This window comes from Gekko japonicus, unplaced genomic scaffold (assembly GCF_001447785.1).
Source record: "Gekko japonicus isolate JY-2015 unplaced genomic scaffold, Gekko_japonicus_V1.1 scaffold351, whole genome shotgun sequence".
Lineage (NCBI taxonomy): Eukaryota > Metazoa > Chordata > Lepidosauria > Squamata > Gekkonidae > Gekko > Gekko japonicus.
The window spans coordinates 256739-279280 of NW_015172561.1; the positions used below are offsets into that span (position 1 = coordinate 256739).

General features: G+C 40.9%; 1 protein-coding gene across 1 annotated transcript in view; it reads right to left on the reverse strand.

The window, feature by feature from the left end:
• Window positions 1-1174: 1174 nt before the first annotated feature.
• Window positions 1175-22542, reverse strand: part of LOC107118854 (ubiquitin-conjugating enzyme E2 E2) — a 155342-nt gene continuing 133974 nt past the window's right edge. Inside the window, exons 3-5 of the mRNA XM_015421234.1 lie at window positions 19745-19877; window positions 11378-11525; window positions 1175-1922 (exon numbers count right to left, since the gene is read on the reverse strand). Of these exons, the coding sequence (XP_015276720.1) occupies window positions 1825-1922; window positions 11378-11525; window positions 19745-19877 (379 nt within the window). The 3' untranslated portion in view covers window positions 1175-1824. The remainder of the gene's footprint in view (window positions 1923-11377; window positions 11526-19744; window positions 19878-22542) is intronic.

Below are 22542 nucleotides of genomic sequence, written 5' to 3' on the forward strand. Positions count from 1 at the left end.
ACCTGGATTTATTAAGAACAACAGTTGCTTTAAAAATCAGAATACAATCTAGGAGGAAAAAAACCCACTACAATCTGTAGCTTGAGTATATAATTATATATGTAGGCAAGACTGGGAGGGTGGCAGTGAGCCAATCTGCCGAGTTACCAGCATCTAGCAAAGGCCAACATCTGGTGGTCATACAAACTGCAGGAATTTAATCCTTTTAATTCACTGGTCAGTAATGAAGGCCTGCCTCTTTCTACATTATATGGATCTCAGTACAACATCTGGGACAGTTGGACTGAGGCCATGAAGAAATGCTGCACATACAGGACAGACGTAGCTTACCTTTAACACAGCATGCTATTCTATGGCACAGCGTGGTAAGCAAGCATCTTCACTTGGGGGCCAGAATGAAGCAAATGTCCATGGCTATTCCTACAGTTTGTGTGTTTGTTGGGGCCCCACACCATGCACAGACTAAGAACAAACAGAGAAAATTGCTCACTTCAGACAATGTGCTTTAATTAAGCTAACTTAGTGTGATTGTCTGAATCAAGGCCACTCCGCTGATATGGTAAATTAGGGTCTCTCAAGCCAGGATCTGAAGCGGGTTTATTTATCACAGTTAATGTTACTATGGTTCTGCGTGATGTCTGAATACAGACATCCTTGCTTGTTGTCTGGCAACACCCTGCAAGGCAACAGAAAAAAGGAAATGAAATCAGTATTTAATTAGGCAAATCAGGATTTGAAAGATAGTAAGCTGAATCATGGTTTCACAAAGTAACCATAGCATTTATTGTTTAAGATATAAAGAGGCTTACTGGATTCCTACTTTGTGACCCTGCCATGATTAGCATTACTGAGAGAACCCTGTTTGATGCTCCTCCTGGCATCAAACTGGAAAGGGGGTAAAAAAACTCAGGAGGTAGTGGCAGTGCTTGGAGGAAAAGCCCCCCCCCCCCAGCTAGAGAGAGAGAGAGAGAAAGAGAGAGTCAGAGAGAGAGTGTGTTAGGGAGCCGCAAGGTATCCTTGCTGGGAAAAGTGGGTTTCAGTCCGCAAAAGTGACTCCCCCCTTCCGACTTAAGCAGGGCTGGATCTTACTTGCTTGAGGGCCCAAGCTCAGAGTGAGAACGGGTCTGGCAGATCTTGGGGGTGGAAATGGTACAACAAGAAGTACAGGTAATCAGCCACAGTGTTTTTTTTATTGAGTGATTTCATAATACAAGTGTACATCAACCGATCCACAGTCAAAAGTGGCAGGTCCCTAAGAAATTTACAAGCACTTTTCTTTTAAGTAAATCAAAATACATATCATTTTGTTCAAACCAACAGCCTTGTGTTTGGGAAACAGAAGGCTAGTGTTAAAACACAGTCTTAGTAATGCACAGTGATTCTTGATTTTATGCTTTTTATACAAAACCTATTCCCAGTAACATGCACCCACCATTAGAGACTTCCGTACAAAAAAAAACAAAACCCTAAACACTACATTTAAGTAGAAACAAGATATAGGTTTGAGTTTGTTTGCTTGTTTTTTCCCTCAAAGACCACGTGAAAGAAAAAAAATACATTAATACAAAGCTTTGTGACAAAGCTCTATACTATTACAGATCCAACATTCCTTGCACTGTAACCCAAAGTTCCCAATCTATATTTTAGAGATTAAAAATTTCAAGTTGAACAGAAAAAATAAAATAAAAGAATAAAAATAAAGGAAAAAAGGGGGGAGGGAAGTCAACTTTTGTCGCAAAACGCTTGTAATAAAAATAAGGGAAGGGCTATTGATGCACTTAGTGAATGTGCTTGCACAGGTCCAGCATGTTCTACAGCAGATTCCTATGTAGCGTATCTCTTGGTCCACTGTCTGGCCATTCTGTCATGCTCTGCTCTGTTTGTCATATACTGAGTAGCAATACTTCCAACCAGGGGGTCAGCTGCAAAGAAAACAAAACAGTTAACCACTTTGCTGAGCTCCGAGTGAGTGCTCATTCAGACCACGAGGCAAGGGTCACGTTATCTTAGTCACATGATGTCAAATGAAGTGCCAGAATTAAGAAGAGTGATTGACATTGCCAAACTAAATTCTGAGATGTGCAACCACTGGGATTGTGTTGGGATTTGTCACATTGTGCTGGTACCCCTGAGGACTAAGATCAGGCCACTGTGGCCATACGTAGTATTTATTTAATTTATGATATGGCATACTACAAATTGTTCACCTCATTCAGCAGCATGTGAACCAGACAATGCCGACAACTTAGCAATAATCAAATACGTACAACCACTCTTAAACGGAAGGGGGGAATGAACACGTTTCAAGTTACAAACCTCCGAAGCTTCTTGGCAGTTTCTGGATTTAGTTATAAAGCAGAAACAGGGATTAATTTCTGAGAGGGCAGGCCCATCTGCAAGTATTACATTTTGGCCTAGAAGTCTGCCCACCATGCTAGCAGAGAGGGCAGTTGGCATAACTGATGAATGAGAGGAAAGCAGAGACCCTGAAGCAATCCCGAAAAAACACACAACATATCTAGGTAGTGAGAGGAAAGGTAGTTACGGGAAAGTGTGGAACGCTCACAACACCACCACTGCCTCTGAAGGGGAGGACTGTGAGCCTCTTCTTTGCGAATGAGAGAAATAAATATGCTGGGAACATAACAATTCTACAGAAGTGAAGAGGGAATGAATGCATTTCTCCTTGAACCTTTTTGAAATCTTCACATGGTAAGAAAAAATACAGATGTCACAGAGCTCCCGAACTTCATCTGAAACAGGCCATTGGTTGACACAAGGCTGATGTAAGAAATTAGTTGTGAAGATCCAGTTAACAGATCTCCATTGGAGCAGAATCCAAAACCATTATCCATGTGAAACGTTTTATTATGACTCACTAAAATAACTGGTGGCTTTAAAAGTAAGCCATGATTGCTCATAGCAATGCTGACATATCAAACTTTGTAAATCTCTCTCTGCTCATAGCATTCAGAATCTGCTTCTGCCCACAACCACGGGATCAAATGGAGATGACAGTGAGGGGCGGCTTGAAGCCTGGCCTATTGAAATTTGACTAGTTTGCCCACTGTGGGCTTAGCAGGAATTGCCCCATATTTTAGAACCAATGGACAGGAAGAAGGCATTCACAGGGTGCAATAAAGCAAGGAAGTAGTAGTGTAAGGATCAAATTTGCTAGTTGGTAGCAGTTACTCCCTTTCTTGGGAGAGGCAATTACAATTTCTTAGGTAATGCCAGGGTTGGTAGCACTTTGGAATTGGTGGATAACTTGCCCACAAAGTTGACTGGCTTACACAACCGCACACAGAGAAAACAGTTTGATTGAGTTGTCTTTCTTTTGGAATCCTGACTACATTAGTTGCATTGCTATTTTTTTTCTTTTAAAAAAAGACAGGACAAGAACATAGTATGCTTCAGGGAAAAAACCCTCTTTATAGTATCAGCTCTGCAAATAAAAGTGCTCTGACAGTTGCCACTGAATAGTATATCTTGCTGAAGAATGAGAAGGAGCCATCGTACACATCGATAAAATAGTAAATACAATACACAAAAATTATTACATAGATATGGCTATATAAGAGCCAATTCAACTGCTTTTGAAGAGATTTTCTACCTCATGTAAATGGAAGTAAAGCAGGTAACAAAAATGAGACTTTGTTCAATGGTTTATAATATATAGCCCCAAGAGTATAATCAGACAAGCCAACTGTATCCTCTAAGGGAACTCAAAATGCTAACATCCGTTAACCTTACAGAACAAAGCATATCACATATTATTTTGACTATTCCCTGTACCCCTTAATAATATGACAATATCACAGTAAATCATTTGTTTTCATTGCTAACCAGGTACATTCAGATTCCAGTAGAGAAATATCTTCTGACAGCACTTTGTTATGCCAGCTTTTATACATATTCTACTACATATTTATCTCACTCTTTTCCCAAAAAACTGCAGGGAGGCAGACAAGATTTCCCATTCCCATTTCATCTAAACAACAACTGCCGAGAGAGAAAGTAAGTAGCCCATGGTCACCCAGTGAGCTTCATGACAAAATGCACATTTGAACTCAGGTCTCCCAGGTCCTAGTCTGACACTGTAGCCACTACCATACCCTGCTATTCTGACATTAAACAGATGTCAGAAACAGACAAGTGTAAGCAAAACCATTAGTGATGCGTTGCAGAGCTAACATAGATAGCTCTGTTATGCTTATGTGTTGAAATAAGTGATCAGTGTAAAATCACTTACTGAAATGTTTTGTCTTGTGCCTTCAAAATTGTCCCCAAACACTGAAAAACAGCTTGGCTGACTCAATCTGACTGAACTGTAAACCATTACTCTTCATCTTACCAGACACAGTCTTTGATCTCGGGATAACTGCAATGTTATATGTGTCGTTTTAAGTACCTAATCATATATAACCAATTTAATCACTTCATTCTGATTTATTTAGAACACTTATGTCCAATGAAACTTTTACTCAGAAACAAACATGCATCCATATGCAAGAGTCAGTTCCATTCCCAAACATACATTACAAGACTCCTGGTATTTTTGGCCACTGTGTGACAGAATGTTGGACCGGATGGGCCATTGGCCTGATCCAACATTGGCTTCTCTTATGCTCTTAATTTCTAAAGTACTGAGAAAGGGCTCGAGCCAGCCTGCAGCACTTCACCATCTGCACCACACACAATCTATAGTCAAGTCCAAAGCTGACAGGTCTGGTATTTCGGTTTCAGATATCTATTGTCTGGACTGTCCTGCCAGCTCTGTTTATATATTTAGCCACTGGACTCAAGGGTGTCCTCTCTAGATTGCAGCACCTACTCTGCTGCTATACAGGACCAATCCTTTTCTACCAAGCCCTACAAAGTCTAGGACCACTTAAATGACCAAGAGAACCAAGAAGAAGTACTTGAAACACCCCACTGTGTTCACATGGAATAATTTACTATGGGGACGAAGCTGCCCAAGTTCATTCATAGAAGGCAGGACACTTGGAATGGCAGAATGGCCCTTGCCATGGAAGCCCCTGCCTAGCCCAGCTCCTGCTTCCATTCTGCACCCTGCTTGCTGTCTCAAAGCTGACCCTCGCCTGGACTGGTTACATCTCTGTTTCCAGCTCCTGGGTCTGACCTTGACATCCAGGACTTGATTTCTGCCTGGCGTTCCCTCTGTACCGGTGTGTGGCACCCGTGGGCTGGCAGCCCTCTAGTTCCTGAATCCCACTCCTGGGCCGCTTGGGTAGGGTGGGATATAACCCCACTCCTGGGCTGCTTGGGTAGGGCGGGATATAAATCCCAAGTAAATAAATGTAAAAAAAATAAACCACATCTTGTACTAGGACTATTAGCCATACCCACACAGATGCAGGAGGAAGTCCCCTGCACCCACATATACCGGCACTCAGCCCTGCTCCTCTTCCATGTGTGAAGTCTTTAACACTTTCATTTCCTTATTCTTCTTCATATGTTCCTCCTCCACTATAAAGCAGACAGGAAGAATGTGGAGGCAAGAAAAAGTCTTATCCCCACATCGTGCGTTCCTCAAAACTCATGCCCAGACATGAAGTGAGTGAGAGACAGAGACCCTGTGTCTGTCTATTGTGCAAAGCTAACACTGGGAAAGCTCAGACTGGGACAATACAAAATCTTAGCTGCCCGATGAATAACAAACTCAGGTGGACAACTAAGGAATCTTTTTACATTCTCTAGCATTCATTATTTTCTCAGTTGTCTTTAGAAATTGTTCTACCCTTCATGTTCTACACAACACAGACAGCAATGTGTGCTCTCAGGAATGTTTCACAACTGCAGCAACGGTGACTCACCAAGGGCACTGGGATGGCAATAGCCCTTACTCTGCAAAAATCTTTCCAGGTCTCTAACAGAAAAGGAGAGGAACAAGGAAGGACTTGTAGTTCAGATATCATTTCAGTGCCCAAGGGAGGTTGCCGTTTGAAGCTAGCAGGAGAGATGCTGGAAGGGCCATGCAAAAATGGGAAAAGAAAAGATGGAAGGAAGTGGGGGAGTCCAGAGAAGGCATGGAATCATGAGGCAAAGACTGAGGGCAATGGGGAAATGGCAGGGTGGCATAGGTGTAATCTTCGTGGGGGCGGCGGGGCGTCAGCCCCCGTCGAAATTTTCAGGAAGGTGCTCAGCCTCCCCCGGGAGCCACCCTTGCTCCTAGCAAAGCAATGCCTCTGGCCCAGCCCCAGCCCCCCCCTCCGGGAAATTGGAAAGTCTACACCCTTGCAGGGTGGGGGGCGTAAAATGTCTTGAATGAATGGGTACTAAAGAAACTTGGGGACACAGTGAATAGTGGAAGTTACTAGGCTATTTCACGGTATGTGATGTTTTCAAGTGTGACAACTGGTTGCTTTCAATCAGCCAGTAGAATGTATACCCTCTTTTCATAGTTGAGGTAAGGCATTAACTATAATATGATAAAATAATGAATGCACTGAATGTGTTTATATTAAGGGACCTCACTGAAACTCAGCTTGCAAGTTCCTGAAAAAGCCAGAGCTAATCGAGGATTTTTATAACCTTAATTATGTTAGAACCCTACAGAATTTAGGATGCTTCCCAATTATTATAGAAAGCTAAATTCCAGTTATTTAAATTCTGTAATACAGGTGTATAAAGCTGTAATCCTCAGCACCCTCACCAAGGACTGGATCCTACTGAACTTAATGGGATTTACTTCTGAGTATACTTGCTTAGGATTGCACTCTAAAAATGTTAGCAACTACTTAAGAAAGTTTTTCCCCCAGATTTGTTTTCAGAACAACTTTTAGCTATATTGGAAATACATCTTATTCATAGATACAAACAGGTAAACTCACTGGGATAAAATTGTGCTACCAAACAACTGGAAAAACTTGCTTGTTCTCTGCCTAGAGAGGAAAACATTTTAAAACTCCAGGTGAAGGCTTTGCTCAGTTCAAACAGCCAAAGTAAAATTATTTCTTCATAATATAGGATAGGGAGAGAAGGGTCGGAGGCGGAATGGCTCTGAATGTCAGAGTGGGTATATAGTCTAATAAAAATGAGAATCGTGGAGAAATAGATTCACTTAAAGAAATACTATGGGTGAAAACAGTGGGCCCCAAAGGAAGCTTAACTCTGGGAGTTTGTTATTGCCCATCAGATCAAAGGTTAGAGGATGATTTAAAAACAACAAAACTTAGATGAAATAACTGTGTCATAATACGTGATTTTGACTAACCACACATTGATTGGGTCAATATGTGTTCAAGTCAGAAGAAAGAGATTGGGTTTCTAGATACTCTCAATAATTGTGCCATGGAGCAGATGGTCACAGAACCTACCGGGGTGGGGGTGGGGCAATCCTGGACTTGGACCTAAGCAATGCTCAGGATCTAGTGAGAGATGTAAGCGTAATAGCATCAATTGGGAACAGTGGCCATATTGCTATTAAGTTTAGTATTTATGTAAATAGGGAGTTGCCCCAAAAAACCAACACAACCACATTTAACTTAAGAAGGGGTAACTATTCTCAAATGAGGGGGCTTGTGAAGAAGAAACTACAAGGAAAGGTAAGGAGGGTCAAATCCCTCATGGAAGCTTGGAGATTACTTAAAACTACAATACTGGAAGCTCAGATAAAATGTATACTGCAGGTTAGGAAAGGTATAAATTAGGGGTGTGCATTTGGATCCACATGAACCAAAAATATACCCCCAAAACACCTTATTAGTATTTTTGGGCATATTCTGACATCCCAAATGTATCTGAGATTTTCTGGGAGAACAGGAAAAAAAAAACCCTGATAAAATACTGGATATTTTCAGGAATTACTGGCAAACCTGGAACAACAGATAGGGGCTGCAGCAGATTGCTTCTGCCACTCAGCTTTTTTAAGGAGGGGGGCTTTCTTCTGCAGTCCCTTTAAACAGTTAGAAGCCTCCCCCATGAGAAAGTTTTAAGAGAACAGTGGAGCCTGCAGCAAGAGGTAGGGGTGAGAAGTTCCCCTCCTATTTAGCCATTTATACTGCAGGAGGAATCCTCCCCAATCCCAGCTCCAGTTCTGCTTTTGCTTCCTTCCCTCTTCCCCCACTCATTATCTCTCTCTCTCTCTCTGGCTATCAGCCAGTCTATCTTTCACTGTCAATGTGGTGGGGCTTGGAGTAGTACCCTGCAGTGGCCATTTCAAAAGATACTGGGGAAATTCAACCCTCCCCGAGTTTTTTTTTTAAACTTGATTTTTCTGCAGTCTCATGGAGTCCCCAAGTCTGTAGAAAAACCTCTTTGGGGAGAATGTGCTCTCTGTTTGCAGGCAGAGGGAACTGTTGAAAATTAGATATATAGATATGGAGCAGAGGTACATCAGTGATTACTAGCCACAAGGTACAGATGGAATTCTATGCATACAACTTAATGACCAGTTTTGATATTATCTTGCCTGAATTTCTTAGGAGTGAATTAAATTATACAATTTCCATTCGGAGCCTGAAATGAGCATGATATTGAAATACCAATATTACAGTATGCATGCTAACTCTCCTAGAATGTGCAGCATTTGATCGGGAGATGCTGGTGTATTTAGCTTGACACACTGAGAAAAGTGTTTTTAATGGTGCACTTAACATGTAGAATGCTGTCACAGGGAAGTTACATCTGATCTTCCTTATGGAGCTGTAACTCATCCCTAAATATTCTTTGTGCTTTAGCATTATGCTACATATTTGTAGCATAAATATCTGGCGTATCTTATTTAACTGGAATTCAGATTTTTTTTAAAAAAGGGGAAGCTTTCCCCCACATTTTATTATCCTCAGCAAACAAAATGTTTAGGCTGAACTGAAAAAAGAAAGGGAGAGGTCCTTGCAACCAGAAAGAAAAAAGAAAAAGAAAAAAGAAAGAGTAAAATGAGGTCAGGAAGAGGACATCCAACGATATATAAGGTGAATATAAACCAAAGTTAATTTCATAATTGTGTCTGGCATAAAACAATACTTGTGCCACATTTACATATATTGATACCAAAAACATACAATTGTCGCTATATTTCAAAAATAAAAAGAGTTTACATATGGCAGTAGTCATCCAATGCAAACTATGCAAAAAGCATAAATGCTATATCACAAGAAAAGATAGAAGTTGAAATCCTGGTAATAATTAAACTCAGAGTGTGAACTCTTTTGTATAACTTTAAACAAGATTACAGCAAAAGGTGCTTATTCTCATGGTGTTCTTTTGAAAGTTAAAAAAATACTTTGGGGCTAATGTCATCATTTCTTAATCCTCTCTTTTGCCAGTTCCACTGCCTCATTTATTCCCCCACCCCACTCGTGGTACCATAATTCACACGTGTATGGAATCCTCCCCCACAACATGGCAATAAATTAATCCAGTTGCTGAAAAAAAATCAGACACCTCTTAATGCAGCTTGCTGCCTGAGAGTGCCAAACAAAAACACACAAGCAACAGAACGGAAGAGCCTCCGACAGTTTACAAGTCAAATATCACACTAGTTGTTTAAAAGGGACAGACAAGTGCCTGCCTTGAGTGATCCAAAACAAAAGGGTGCTGATGTAAAACCAAAGAGGAAAGAGCTTCTTCTCAACATCTTTTGTAGATTACCTTGTGAGTGACAGAAGCTTTGGGAGCAAATACCTCTTTTCATTTCCTCGGCCTGCTTGAAAAGAATAGCAGTGCTTGCCAATGAAGCTGCAGCTGTGCATCAGCACAGTTTAATCACTGTGTATGGCTGGGGGTTAATTAGCTGCCATTCTTATTCCTATTTGCTGTTCTAATGAAGATTTGCATATATCTAAGACTGCTGGATAACCAATACCAGAGTTTCCCTTGGGGGGTGGGTGGGACCTGTATATTTTAAATGGTTTTTTTGTGTGTTTGTGAAGATGGTGTTGCCTTTCCATTTGACCTGATCCACTTCTGCCCATTAGATGAGTGCTGAACAAAGAGGACAAGGTTGCCTATCAACTTGGGGACCCTGCTAGGCTCCTGCCTTTAAAGCAGGCAGAGGCAAGCTAAGTTGAAGGGAAGATGGAGTGCACTGAAAATTGCTCCCAGCTGATAGAGAACAGAAGCATGTGTGCGGATATGTATTTCTCCAAGATGTGCCTGGGGTATTCTCAAAGCAATTCCCTCACTGAATGGAAAAGGTAGTCAATTTGCTTCACTGTGCTCAAAATCAGATTACAAAGCATGACTAATCTGACAATTTGTTAAAATTACACCAGAACTATGTTGGAATGGAAAGAAATGGGTGTAAAAAGCCAGGAGAGAACAATTTTAGAAAAAAGCAAAAATAAAAAACCCATCATCATAACAACTCACACACTTCTTTAAAAATCTCTACATTTAACTATCTTTGAATTCAGAAAGAAGCATCTCAAATGCACAGTTTCAGTAAACAAAGAAATGATCCATGTACGGAAAAAAATGCTGAAGAAAGCACTTCACATAAACTTGTTGTCATGTACTCAGACAAACCAAGGTCACACCACAAGTAGAGAATTTATTCAATCCCTAGGTACTTAACCTTTCAAACACTATTCATATGCAGTCATATTGAAATCAATGAGCTACTGACATGTAAATGCAGATTGAGACACAGTATTAAGACAGCAGAAAGCATGATGAGTCCAGGCTGGATGAACTGGCAAGAAATACTCTCAGATCAAAAAGGAAACAGAATTGGCAGAGATCTTTTTTATGCAAGACGAAAACATCAACAATTGTCTCTATCTTGCATTACTATTGCTAATAAAAATCTAGATCTCAATACTGATTGTAAAACAAACACATTTGAACTGGATAAACTACCACTGTTTGCAATGAATAGAGCAAATTCCTTCCTTCCTTCCTTCCTTCCTTCCTTCCTTCCTTCCTTCCTTCCTTCCTTCCTTCCTTCCTTCCTTCCTTCCTGGCCTTTAAGATAAGCATGATATACAACAATTAAGCAGGTGAATCTTTCCCCAGATAGATGGTGGGATTCACTTGATTAATCCCTGCATGCCACACTACTGTTCAACTATCGGTACACCCTATGAATGCTTTAAACTTAATATTATCTGTAACTCAGGTACTTTTGCTCTGCCACTTACAAACCTCGACCGTAGAATTAAATCTATTTTATCATCAGCCAGCTATGCTGCCAAAGGCAGGTTATCAAGGACTCATTACATTCTTCAATGTTCGCTAAAATATTAAATGCAAAAAGCTGTAATCCACACACTTTAACACACCATGAAGCATTACCCTGAAACAGTTGTCTATATGAGACTAAATTTTATTTAAAGCTGTAGAAACGAAGACCCAATAGCTGACTCAGATACAACTATATACATAAATAGAAATATATAACAAATAATATTACCAGGGTTGCAGTCTGTAAGAAGTGAACAGATGGAAAGAAGGACTTTAGAGATGGTTAATGCTGGACTCCAGTTGTCTTTTAAAATGTCCAAGCAAATCACTCCTTGGCTGTTAATATTACAGTGATAAATTCTTGTGCGAAATGTGACCTAGGGGGAAAAAAGTGATTGGGTATAAACCACATATGTTACCTATACCTATATCACTTATTGATATAGAATCCCACTATAAATGACACACATTAACAAAAGGAAAGCGAGAAATGTTTTGAACTCACAATCATTTAAAAATATGATAAAGTAATATGATTTTTCATGCTAGCAAATGCTACATATTCAAGATGTAGTGAGCTTTATTACATTGCATCTCATACTGTATACTAAAGACCTAACATTTCTGATTGACTCACAGCCTGGACATTTTCAGCATAAAATCAAGACACAAGGTTCAGTCAGTAGATGTTTCATTTTTCTTGTTCACTTTGAGGACAATCCACTGGGGTGTCATCCCCTCTGCTGCAATAAAGGAAACCACAGTGCCTACCAATGTGTTCCTTGGCACCTGCTTGCTTCTTGGGGATAAAATCCAAAAGCTTCATTGGCAAGCACTGTTATTCTTTTCAAGCATGGAACAGAAAGATACAGGGAGCTTGCATCGAACAGAGAGATACAAGGAGTTTCAGGTTGCTGCCCAGGAACAGACTGATTGGCTGAGTTCTAAGGTCAACCCAAGCAGACACATCACAGACTTGCATTCTCACAGATTTTGTGACTCTGAACTTAGAAGCTTCTTGCTTTAGTCATACTAGAAGGCACTGTCCCGTTGCATTAGAAACAGAAACCAAACAAAACAGCTTTTCTTTCCCAAAGTAAATCTCCCAAACTAGCTTTCCTCTGCCTCACTGGTGAAGAAGGTCCTTCAGAAGAGCCAGGAGGCATCAATTTGTGTTGGCAGCGAATGTCCATTTGGAAGCACCTGCCTCCAGTGATAGCTCAACAAGAGTTGCCTCGCCTTCTGAGGCTGCCTCCCCTAGAAACAGGGTAGCTAATCTTAAGGATGTTTTCCTTGGAGTAATTCACACTGGATAAAATGGACATCTGAGCAGACCTGCTTAGGACTGCTCTTTTGATTTAATGGCCTATCATGCATGTCATGTTTACAGCTGTTTTACCCACACGCAAGATGCCATTTTTAAAACTGTTGCCAGATTTTGAAAGTGTGAAAAAATATCTTTAAAATGATAGAGAACATGTCAGCTATAGGAAAAAAATGAGGACAAAAAATGGTCTGAAGAATATTTTGGTTCTTATGGAATTGTCTTGCAGCAGATGATGTAAGTGTTGTGCTGTGGTTAGGACTACGATCCCATTCTGCTGTGATGTCTGCAGGGTGACTTAAGAGTCAGCCACTCTCTCTCTCACCCACATGCACCTCACAAGGTTTTTGTGAGGATAAAATGTGGAAGGGAAAATCACGTACACTTTCTTGGCCTCCTTGGAAGAAGAGAAGGATGAAAATGTGTTAGACTGAGGCATAACAGACAGTGAACTGATGTTACAAGGGACTAACTCAAAACAAAAGAAAATTCACATTCTCTCCAGTACTAGTTTACTGGCAGGGTCACAGCATATAATTCCTAATTAGATAGGTGTTGATGGGGCTTTAATTTGTGTTGGAGATAAGTTATTATTCTGTAAATGTTGTTCCTTAATTCTCTGTATGGAAAGGCTTCATTTTAGAGGTGAGGGAAAGCTCTGCCTATGTTCAGAAATATGTTGTTATTTCTGCTTAAGACTTGTGTGACATGTACATACTGAGTAATGTTGTGCTAGCCACTTATTACTGGGTTCAGTGTTTTCCAGCAATAAAGTGATATAAATGGAATGTAGTGCATGTGTGTATGTTGCTGCCTACGAATATGTGCATTTTAGGTATCTGATTGGTTCATCCCTTTTGTAACCTGAAGCCATATGGTTGTATGTATTTGAGTCTTTAATGTGTTGGCCCTACCACGGTACACCAGCCCACGCTAATGTGCTGCCTGACTCCACCCACGGTCCTGCCAACTAATGTATACAAGTCTTTTTCTTTTCATCTGTGAAATGTTGGGGAGTATTAAATCTGATTTCCTGGCATTTGATTTTACAGCTAATGGCTGGCTTATGGGTTCAGTTCAGTTGGTTTTTATTTATTTATTACTGTCAAGTCATAGTTGACTTATGGCAACCCCATGGGGTTTTCAAGGCAAGAGATGTGCAGAGGTGGTTTGCTATTGCCTTCCTCTGCATCATGACCTTGGTTTTCCTTGGTGGTCTCCCTTTCAAATACTGACCAGGGCCAGCCTTGCTCAGCTTCCAGGGTCTGACGAGTTTAGGCTAGCCTGGGCTATCCAGGTCAGGGCCATAGGTTATCTCAATCTTGTCGATAGTTATATTTTTATAACAACAGTTTGAGATCTTGAGAGACAGGTTATGTGTGTTGCACTGTCAATCTGCATCCAATTTATGATGATCCTATAAATTAATTACCTTCAGCCTTGCTTAGGTCTTGGAAACAAGGTCTTGGAAACTGAAGGCCATGGCTTTCTTCATTGAGTCAATTCATCGCATGTTAGAACTTCCTCTTTTCCTACCGCCTTCAGCTTTGCCTAGCATTATTGTCTTTGAGACACGGATTAGTTGCCCATAACCTAAACATATGCTGACTCATTTACAAGCCTATCATTATGGGGTTTATCCAACCTGAATGAAAATACCTGCTTGAAAACACCCTGAAAAGTAATGTAAATCAATACTAATCTTTTAAAACTCCTGAACAATATATATGTCAATGAAAAGCTGAGATTTGCAACAGAAACAGAGAACAGATTTGTCTGTTAGTTTTGAATTAGGAGGGATTTAGCCCACTGAAATTTTTACAGTTTCCCAATTACTGAGATTAATTACAGATAGGATTAAAAGATTTTAATAAACAGTTTAAATTTGAAACTTAAACCTTCAAAAATGCTAGGATATTTATTGTTGCAACGGCCACCTCTGATCATGATCTCTCCCTTATATGTGGTGGGAGACTGATAGAACACCTTCCGACCTAATCCGCTGAGTTAGCCTGCTCTGTTTCCAAGGCTGCTTGATAAATATTCAACAAGTGAAGATCTGAATAATGTGATGAATGTCCCACATAAAACCTGGAAACTGACGATACAATCTGTGTCTACCCGATTCAAATACACACTTAATACACTGGATCCAAATATTATAGCTATATCTTGGAATGGAGTGGCCACACTAGATAGATTGGTTTTGTAGCTAATCTCTTAGCTGATACTGATCCAAATGTGACGTTGGCAGTGGCAAAGTTTTTATCTGTAACCCTGGGTGGTATTAAATGAATTGACTCTTTTAGGCAGTCAACCAAATTGTTTAATCTTGTGAAATTGTCACTGTAATTGTAATGTACTGTATGTATATATGTTGTATTTCGTATTATATCCTATTTGCTTATGACTTATGGGTCTATGAGCAATAAAAATGAATTGAATGGAACTAGATAGATTGGAACTTGGGGGAGAAAATCTTCTGAACCAGCACACGGCACCAACAGTAAACAAACAGCAATGATAACAAGAAGGACAGTAAAAAGTCACAAGTTTGAACTTAAATATTAACACAGGCAAGTGGCTAAAAACCAAAATAATTTTTTGCCCCAAAGATTCAAAAGGCATTTCTATAACACTTGCAATGTCTTTTTACATTCCTTTACTTTCTCTCAGTGGTTCTACAGGGTAGATTTCTGAATAGGCCTTATTCCAACAGAATTTGCCCTTGTGGCCTTAATAAGACTGACACATCTTTTCATGTTTTGCCTAAATGCAGGTTTTTTTTTTAATATAAGGGATCATTATATTTAGCCTTTAATTGATGAATCGTCCTCTTACACCATGGAAACTCTGTCTCCTTTGCTTAGTAATAAGGATCCTAAGATCACTCTGGTGATAGCAAAATTTGTTTCCATCCTTTTAGCCCTTCCGTCTCTTCCCGTATGTTCCCCCAAGAGCACTGAGATCGGGGATGTTCCATCGGCTGGTAGTCCCAGCCCCCCGAGCAGCGAGGTTGGCCCATACAAGATCCAGGGCATTTTCGGTGGCGGCTCCTTCCTGGTGGAATGAGCTCCCGGAGGAGATCCGGGCCCTGCGGGACCTAGTGCAGTTCCGCAGGGCCTGCAAGACGGAGCTCTTCCACCAGGCCTTTGGATAGGAGCCGCCGCCCCTACCATCATATACCACCTCGCCGCACCGTCCATCCACCAGACCCTATGAGACCCGATGAGGTCGATCAGTTGCTTAAGCTGGGACGCGTTTACCATCAAGATCACAAGAACAAGTCGCTGAGCATTTTGTAAATTGTATAGACTGCATAGATTTTAACACCAATTTTACTGTATAAAAATCGTTTTTATTGTTTTAGTATTTATGATGTTGTTAGCCGCCCTGAGCTACTGGATAGGGCGGGATAAAAATCGCAAAATAAATAAATAAATAAAATAAACATGAGGACTGAGAATCTTCTGCTGGACAAGACTTGTTAATTAATGTGCTTCTAAGGGAATAAAAGGAAAGGAAGGACTTATAATTTAATAATTCCTACTTTGTAATTCTTTATATATTGTACTTCTTTGAGAACAATGATATACATGATGATAATGATAGCCATGATCCAAAATACCCTTCTCAACTTTCCCCCACGTATCCACAAGTACTTTGTGTTTTCTGGAACCACAGCTCTCTATGATGAATCAGATATGTTGTGTATGTAATATAATGTATGAAGGTACTGAGCTTGAGTCTGACCAAGGTATCGCAAAACGACCAATCTGGAGGGAAGCAAAGTGATTGGCTTTTATGTACAGTTTATGATTGGTTACTATCTGACATGTGGGCGTGGCTTGCCAAGCCCGGACAGTTTAAAAATGAGCCTGTAGCTCCATTGTTTGTCTCGTTCTGGTTCTTCTGACTTCGTGTTCAATAAAGCTGTTATCACTGTTCACCTGCTGCCTCGAGTCTCGTATCTAACAAGTTAGAAATCCAAAATTTCAGCCTTACTATACTTGTTTTTTGCAAAGATGGCCAACTTTGACCATCCCTCAAACCCTGTTTTGTTTTCCTTTACAGAAGCACTAGAAGCCACTTCATCTCAAGAAAATATCTTCAAAGAACACAGTCACCGTTCTTCATTTTTCCCTTTCTCATTTCAGCCAACAAAATACTTCCGTTCTCTTGCCTCTAATATTTAACCTAGTTTAAACAGATGCAAAGTTCTTGTTTTCTTCTCTTGCAAAAATATTTTTACTCCATTTGTTGGAGAACTCTCTTTAAAATGTACATAGTAATATTTTAAAGAGACAGTTAACTGTAGACTAAAATTCCTATACTCCACTGAATGTTATTTTTCCTTCCCTATACAAAGTTTTCAACTCTGAATGTAGGTTTTTATAATTGACATCTGACACAACCCCCCCAAACTAAGATGTTGTGTACTATTTGACTTTCTGCAGGAATGAACTGCAGAGGTGAACATATGACATTGCCTAATTCTGAGTCAGTATTGTGTGCTCTGACTGGCAGCAACTCTCCAGGTTCACAACTAGCAGTCTTTCATATTACCTGCTGCCTGATCCTTTTAACTGGAGATGCTGGGGATTTGACCTGGGATTTTCTGCATGCAAAGTTGGTGCTCTGCTACCGAGACATGGTCCAGTGGGTTCATATTGGATGGTATGAGTGTGTTTAGATATTTCATGTACCTATTTTATTCTTTATTGTTACTCATTTATTGAGAACAATTATAAGAAAAAAGCAAATTAACTAAACAATAAAATAATTTTGGGTAATTCAATCCAAATTTTCATTCAGGCCTGTAGTTACAGTGGGGCATTTTCACCCTCAAGTGCGAGGCACACCCACAACAGCTGCTGCCCTCCTCCTCCCCTCTCCCTCCTGTGACATTAAAAGGGCCCTCCAGCTGATCTGGGGGAGCATATGGCCTCCCCCTCCCCTCCCCCGCTGCCCCACAAAATCTCCCCATGCCCCATCAACCCAAAATTTCTGGCTACAGGGCTACTTTCATTATCGTACCTTCCTAGGGCAAAGCAAAACTTTTAAAGTGAAAGGGGGGAACCTCAAACAGAGCTGTCCTGTGGGGGGGGGGAAATGTTCAGGGAGCTGAATTGGTGCCACACCAGAGTAAACCAAAATTGCTCCAGCACATCACTCTGGCGCTGTGACTCTGGTCCTGGCTGCCAGCACAGCTCTGCTGCAGTCACCAGGGCAAGCCCCTGCACAGTGAGGGAAGGTGTGGGTCAGGAGTGTGACAGGACTTAGTCAGCTCCCTAAGCCCTCTCAGAGTGGGAATTGTCCCCCCAACCAATGGTCCCTCTAAGCTGTGGAATCTTGTGAGCAAAAATTCTACTTTGTGAGCTACTGGCATTAAAGTTGTGAGCGAGCAATTTGGCTACTGCATAAATTAGTTTGCTCTGGAGCCACCCTTCCTGAGCTAAGACAAAAATGTGTGAGCCGGAGGCTAAAAAACTGTGAGCTAGCTCACACTAACTCAGCTTAGAGGGAACACTGCCCCCAACTGGTAGAAAGTTACACCATTATAAACCATGGCATATATCCAATTACCCATGCAATGGAAAAGGCCAAGTGCAGTGAGGCCCTCATAACTGTAATTTATATGCAAATTTAAGAGAGTTTCCTCTTTTTGCTGACAACACATGTGGGGGAAAAACACTAGAATTTCTTTCAGGTTAATATGGTACATGCTAGAAGAAAGGAATGCGGAGGACCTTGTGTCTCTCCTTGAAACTCTTCCACCTCTTTGGGAAATTGTAGCTTTAATTATTTTCCTTAGCTGAATTCGCCAACGTCAGAAGAAATATCTAAATGACACAACAGCACCAAATAATGTCTCCTGCTGATCCAATCAAGAACAAGTATGCAGTTCAGCTTCTTAAATGCACAGCTCTGCTTCATAAAGTTTCCCACCACCAATGTATGTTTTTAATATACAAGCATGAGGTTTAAACTGCAGCTTCTCAATATAAAACTGACTTCAGCAATTTCCTGGAGACACATGGTCACCTTCTCACATTGACTCTCACTATTTTCCCCAAGGGCTTTAATGTGAATTAGATGCTGGAAGTATGGAAAGCACACAATACTGAAAATACTCTTCAGGCTTATGCTCATGATTGGGCTATTTATAACGATGAGTGAAGATGATCGGCGTAAAAGTCACAGATTAAGACAGAGAAGACAGCATACAGCACTAACAAATGTGAGAATTCTGGTATCAGTTTCCTATGTACCTTATTTTTCCATGGATAACCATTTCTTCATATTTCCTATTTTTTAATAATTTATCAGGTTTGACCACCTGACTTACCCCACAGCAATTTATATGTCCAAATATTTTAGAATGATAAATATAATGAACAAATTAGTCAAAACAGAAATCATATAGTGTGGAAGGAGTACCTTATTGCCTTTTATTTCTTTTGCAAGTGCGTTACTTAATTTTAAAAAATACACTTGCCAAGAGACAAATAACTGTGTGAAATAAATATTACTTTCCATGTAATTATAGAGCTCGGTAAAACAAAAATACAAATTTCCATCTTAGAGCTACTTCATGTCTATTATGGAATAAAAATTACTGTGATCTAGATTCACATTTATGGATTTCAGTTCTAGCTAATTCTAACTTTAGACACCTTTGCAGGAAAATGTTTGCAAATAAGAGATTTAACCCCTCAGTTTCTGATTCTTGCAGACCAAATTAATTTGATGTGATTTGAAATATTTTAAAAGAAGCTGCCTTGTTAGGATATCACTAAGACATTGTTATCATCTAATGAGATTGCATGCAACAGTTTTTGTAATTATTATGAGAAAGTATAGTCTGGAATATGGGATGCTGGTTCAACAGCTGAAATGGTATCCGTCTTGTTGAATGGATTATGGTACACAAATACTCCATACTTGTTCACAGTGAGACTAATACAGAATATCTTCCATCCACACATGGTGAAGTGAAATGTGCAAGACCATCTTAACAGCTTTTCATTACAATATATTTTTCTATATCCTGTGAAATCTGCAATTCATTCATTCAGGCTGGCAAAGATCTTAACATCAGCAGTTAATCAAAATGCTCATACTATTACTATTTCCTGGTTTAATATTATAAGTAGCCTTGTAAACACTGGACATAAAATTTTGAACATTTTCTTTTTCACACAACACATGTGCATGCAAAGCCTCAGTACAAAAGTGTCTGAAGAGATTATTGTGTCTTCCCCCCCTTACCTTAGGTGGTTTAAAGGGATAGTCTGGCGAGAACGTAATGTCAAGGAAAAAAACGCCTCCTTCATACACAGAACCTGGAGGCCCCAATATAGTTGATCTCCATTCATAAATGTTGTCTCCTTTTGGTCCAGCACTATAACATAAACACAAAATGTGGTATATTTAGTAACTGCAGAAAAAGTGCACAGTGACTTTGAAAATACATCAGAACTAAAAATGGTGAAATCCCATTCTTGAACTGCTTTCCATTGCAGTACATATCTGAGGTCATTTGACTCAAAACAGTTTTTTAACATACAGCTGTTAGACATTCTGTATTAATTTACCTTGTCACTCACCTTATCACTAGGTGGCATTGTAATAACATTATTTTGCATGAAATGTTGCTATAAAACCTTGGCATCATCACAAACAACCTTCTTTCTGAACATCTAAGTCACTCCACTGAATACCATTGAAGACTGCTTTATTTCACACAATTATTACAAAAAAATGTACTGAAGATTAAAAAAAAGACAAACTGCCAATTAAGTTAGAAAACATAGTTGTGAAGCACAGCATATAAACATAGGTAGACAATGCACAGTCCATGTACAGCTTGTGGGCTCCTTTCGGAACTCTGATGACCTCAAGTTACATAGTTTAAGTTTCTGACACTCACAGCACAATCCTAAGGGGCCCTCCAAAAGCGTTAAGGGAGCCAGCTGACCTTTGTGTCAGTGTATGTCTGAGATACACCAGTGTAAGGAAGGTACATTTATGAAAGTGAAGCTCCCCAGCGATGCTCTGCCACTCTTGGGCACCAGTGGAGGGCTGCGGCAGCTGCCAGTTGGCACAACCAAGGCATAGGCCCCTGCGCCGGCATGGTTGTGGGCAGTTTTGGGGACATGGCCAGAGGTCATTGGCTCCCTGAGCCCTTTCAGCCTGGGAACACACCTGCCAGAGGTGGAAAGTTATGCCAACAAAAAACATGGCATGGCCCATAGGTGCCAACTGGACTGAAAACTCAAGTCATCCCCTGCCACTGCAGCCTCACCAGTTAGGCTTGGAGGAGCTCAGGATGCCAACTACAAGCTCGGCAAGCCCCCTCCTCAGCACCCAGTCACAGCCCCTCCACCCTACAATTATTTCAGCCAGGAGATTTTTCAGCTAAGTAATTATGGCATGTGGCACGGAATGTCATCTCAGAGCTCCCTGCTGTGTGGACTTAGAGCAAGCAGCAAGGCACTTTGGTGGTGGGAAAAGCACAGAGAGGGCTCTTAGCACTTACAGGGCGAGCACTTAGTGCTAACACCCAAGGAGGAGAGCAAAGTCCATACTCTGTGGCTGACCTCTCCCATTTCAGAACCCTAACATGTACTCCACCTTTGGAGGCACGGCCCAAAGGGGCAACCATGCACTCATAGGTAAGCAAGGGCAAGGATCCCAAACCTGCTCCCCCATTCCCCTCGCTTGAGGCTGGGTGCCACGACAGCACCTCCTGCACTCAAGCACAGCACTGATTTCATGCAGGGGTGGCACAAGCCAGCACTATGGCTCCTGACATGCCATGGGGAAAGATCCCAGGAAAGTTTCGTAGGAGATCTTGGGGGGGGGATGCTCTGTCATTTGCCTGTTTCTCACCGTCAGCAGAGGACTGAGCATGTCTGTGGTTTGGGGGGGGGGAGGGTTCTAGCAGCTGCTCAACTGCATGTAGTGAACCAGCTTGCCGTGCAACCCTTTTACTCATTTCCTTGCAGAATCAGAGCCTCAAACTGCAGGTGCTGCTGTGGATGGATTGCCAGCAATCTGTGAGCACTTCAACACAGGACAGGTGAGTGTAATTTGGATGGTACTACCATGTGTCGCAAGGGAGGTTTCATGGTGAAGCGCCCCCCCATGGGGCTGCATTTGTAGACCCTGTCAGGACAACACATCCATGGATGAGCCTGGCATGGCACTCATGCCCGCTTGCCATGGCTGGATGTATCTCTGTTTCACTTTCCTGAAGGTGAAGATTAACAGGGACACTTGTGGGTGTGGCAAGTCCCATCTCCCCCCCCACACTTTGCTCAGCTTGTAGCTCCAGTACTCCTTTTGGAGTGAAGCACAGCACCTGGCCAGCCCTTCCCAGTTCCACCTGCAATGCCCATGTCACCAATTTGGTTATAACAACAAAAGCTGAAAGGATGCTTAGAAAAGGGCCAAATTCATCTTTCCCTGTCATCATGACTTCTTTGATCAAATGACAAGATTTTTCAAGTTTTCACATAAGTAAATAAATAAAGACAATAATTTAAGAAACAGCATCATTTGATATCAGCCTCATCAATAACAACAGTATTCAAAATATGCCTACAGCTAAAATACGGGGGGGGGGGGGGGAAGGGGGGAGGGAGAGAAGCAGACATGCAAGGCAACACATGTCCAAGGGGTTAGATGCAAAAGTGCCCTGAGTAAGCCAAGGAAGGCCTTCTTGTGTTTGACTGTAAAATATGCCTCTATAATCCATAAAATAAATTAACAATATAAGATATCTGCTTGTCCTGACTGTGATGGTGGTTCTGTGGTATAACTGACCACCATTCCTTCCTCAGTAGAATTTCTTTTTTCTTTTTTGAAAAACAGTAAATGGTACAACATATGTTCAGGAATTTGTCTATGAAATGTATTTGCTGCAGTTGCTGTAGTAAGCATGCAGGGTGTGAAAAATAACTATATCTATAGCAGATGAAGGTTTTTGGCTTTGTTCCATGACTTGCAACATTCCCAAGGCCTGAAACTATCACATTGCATCCTGTTGTGATCGATGCTTAACT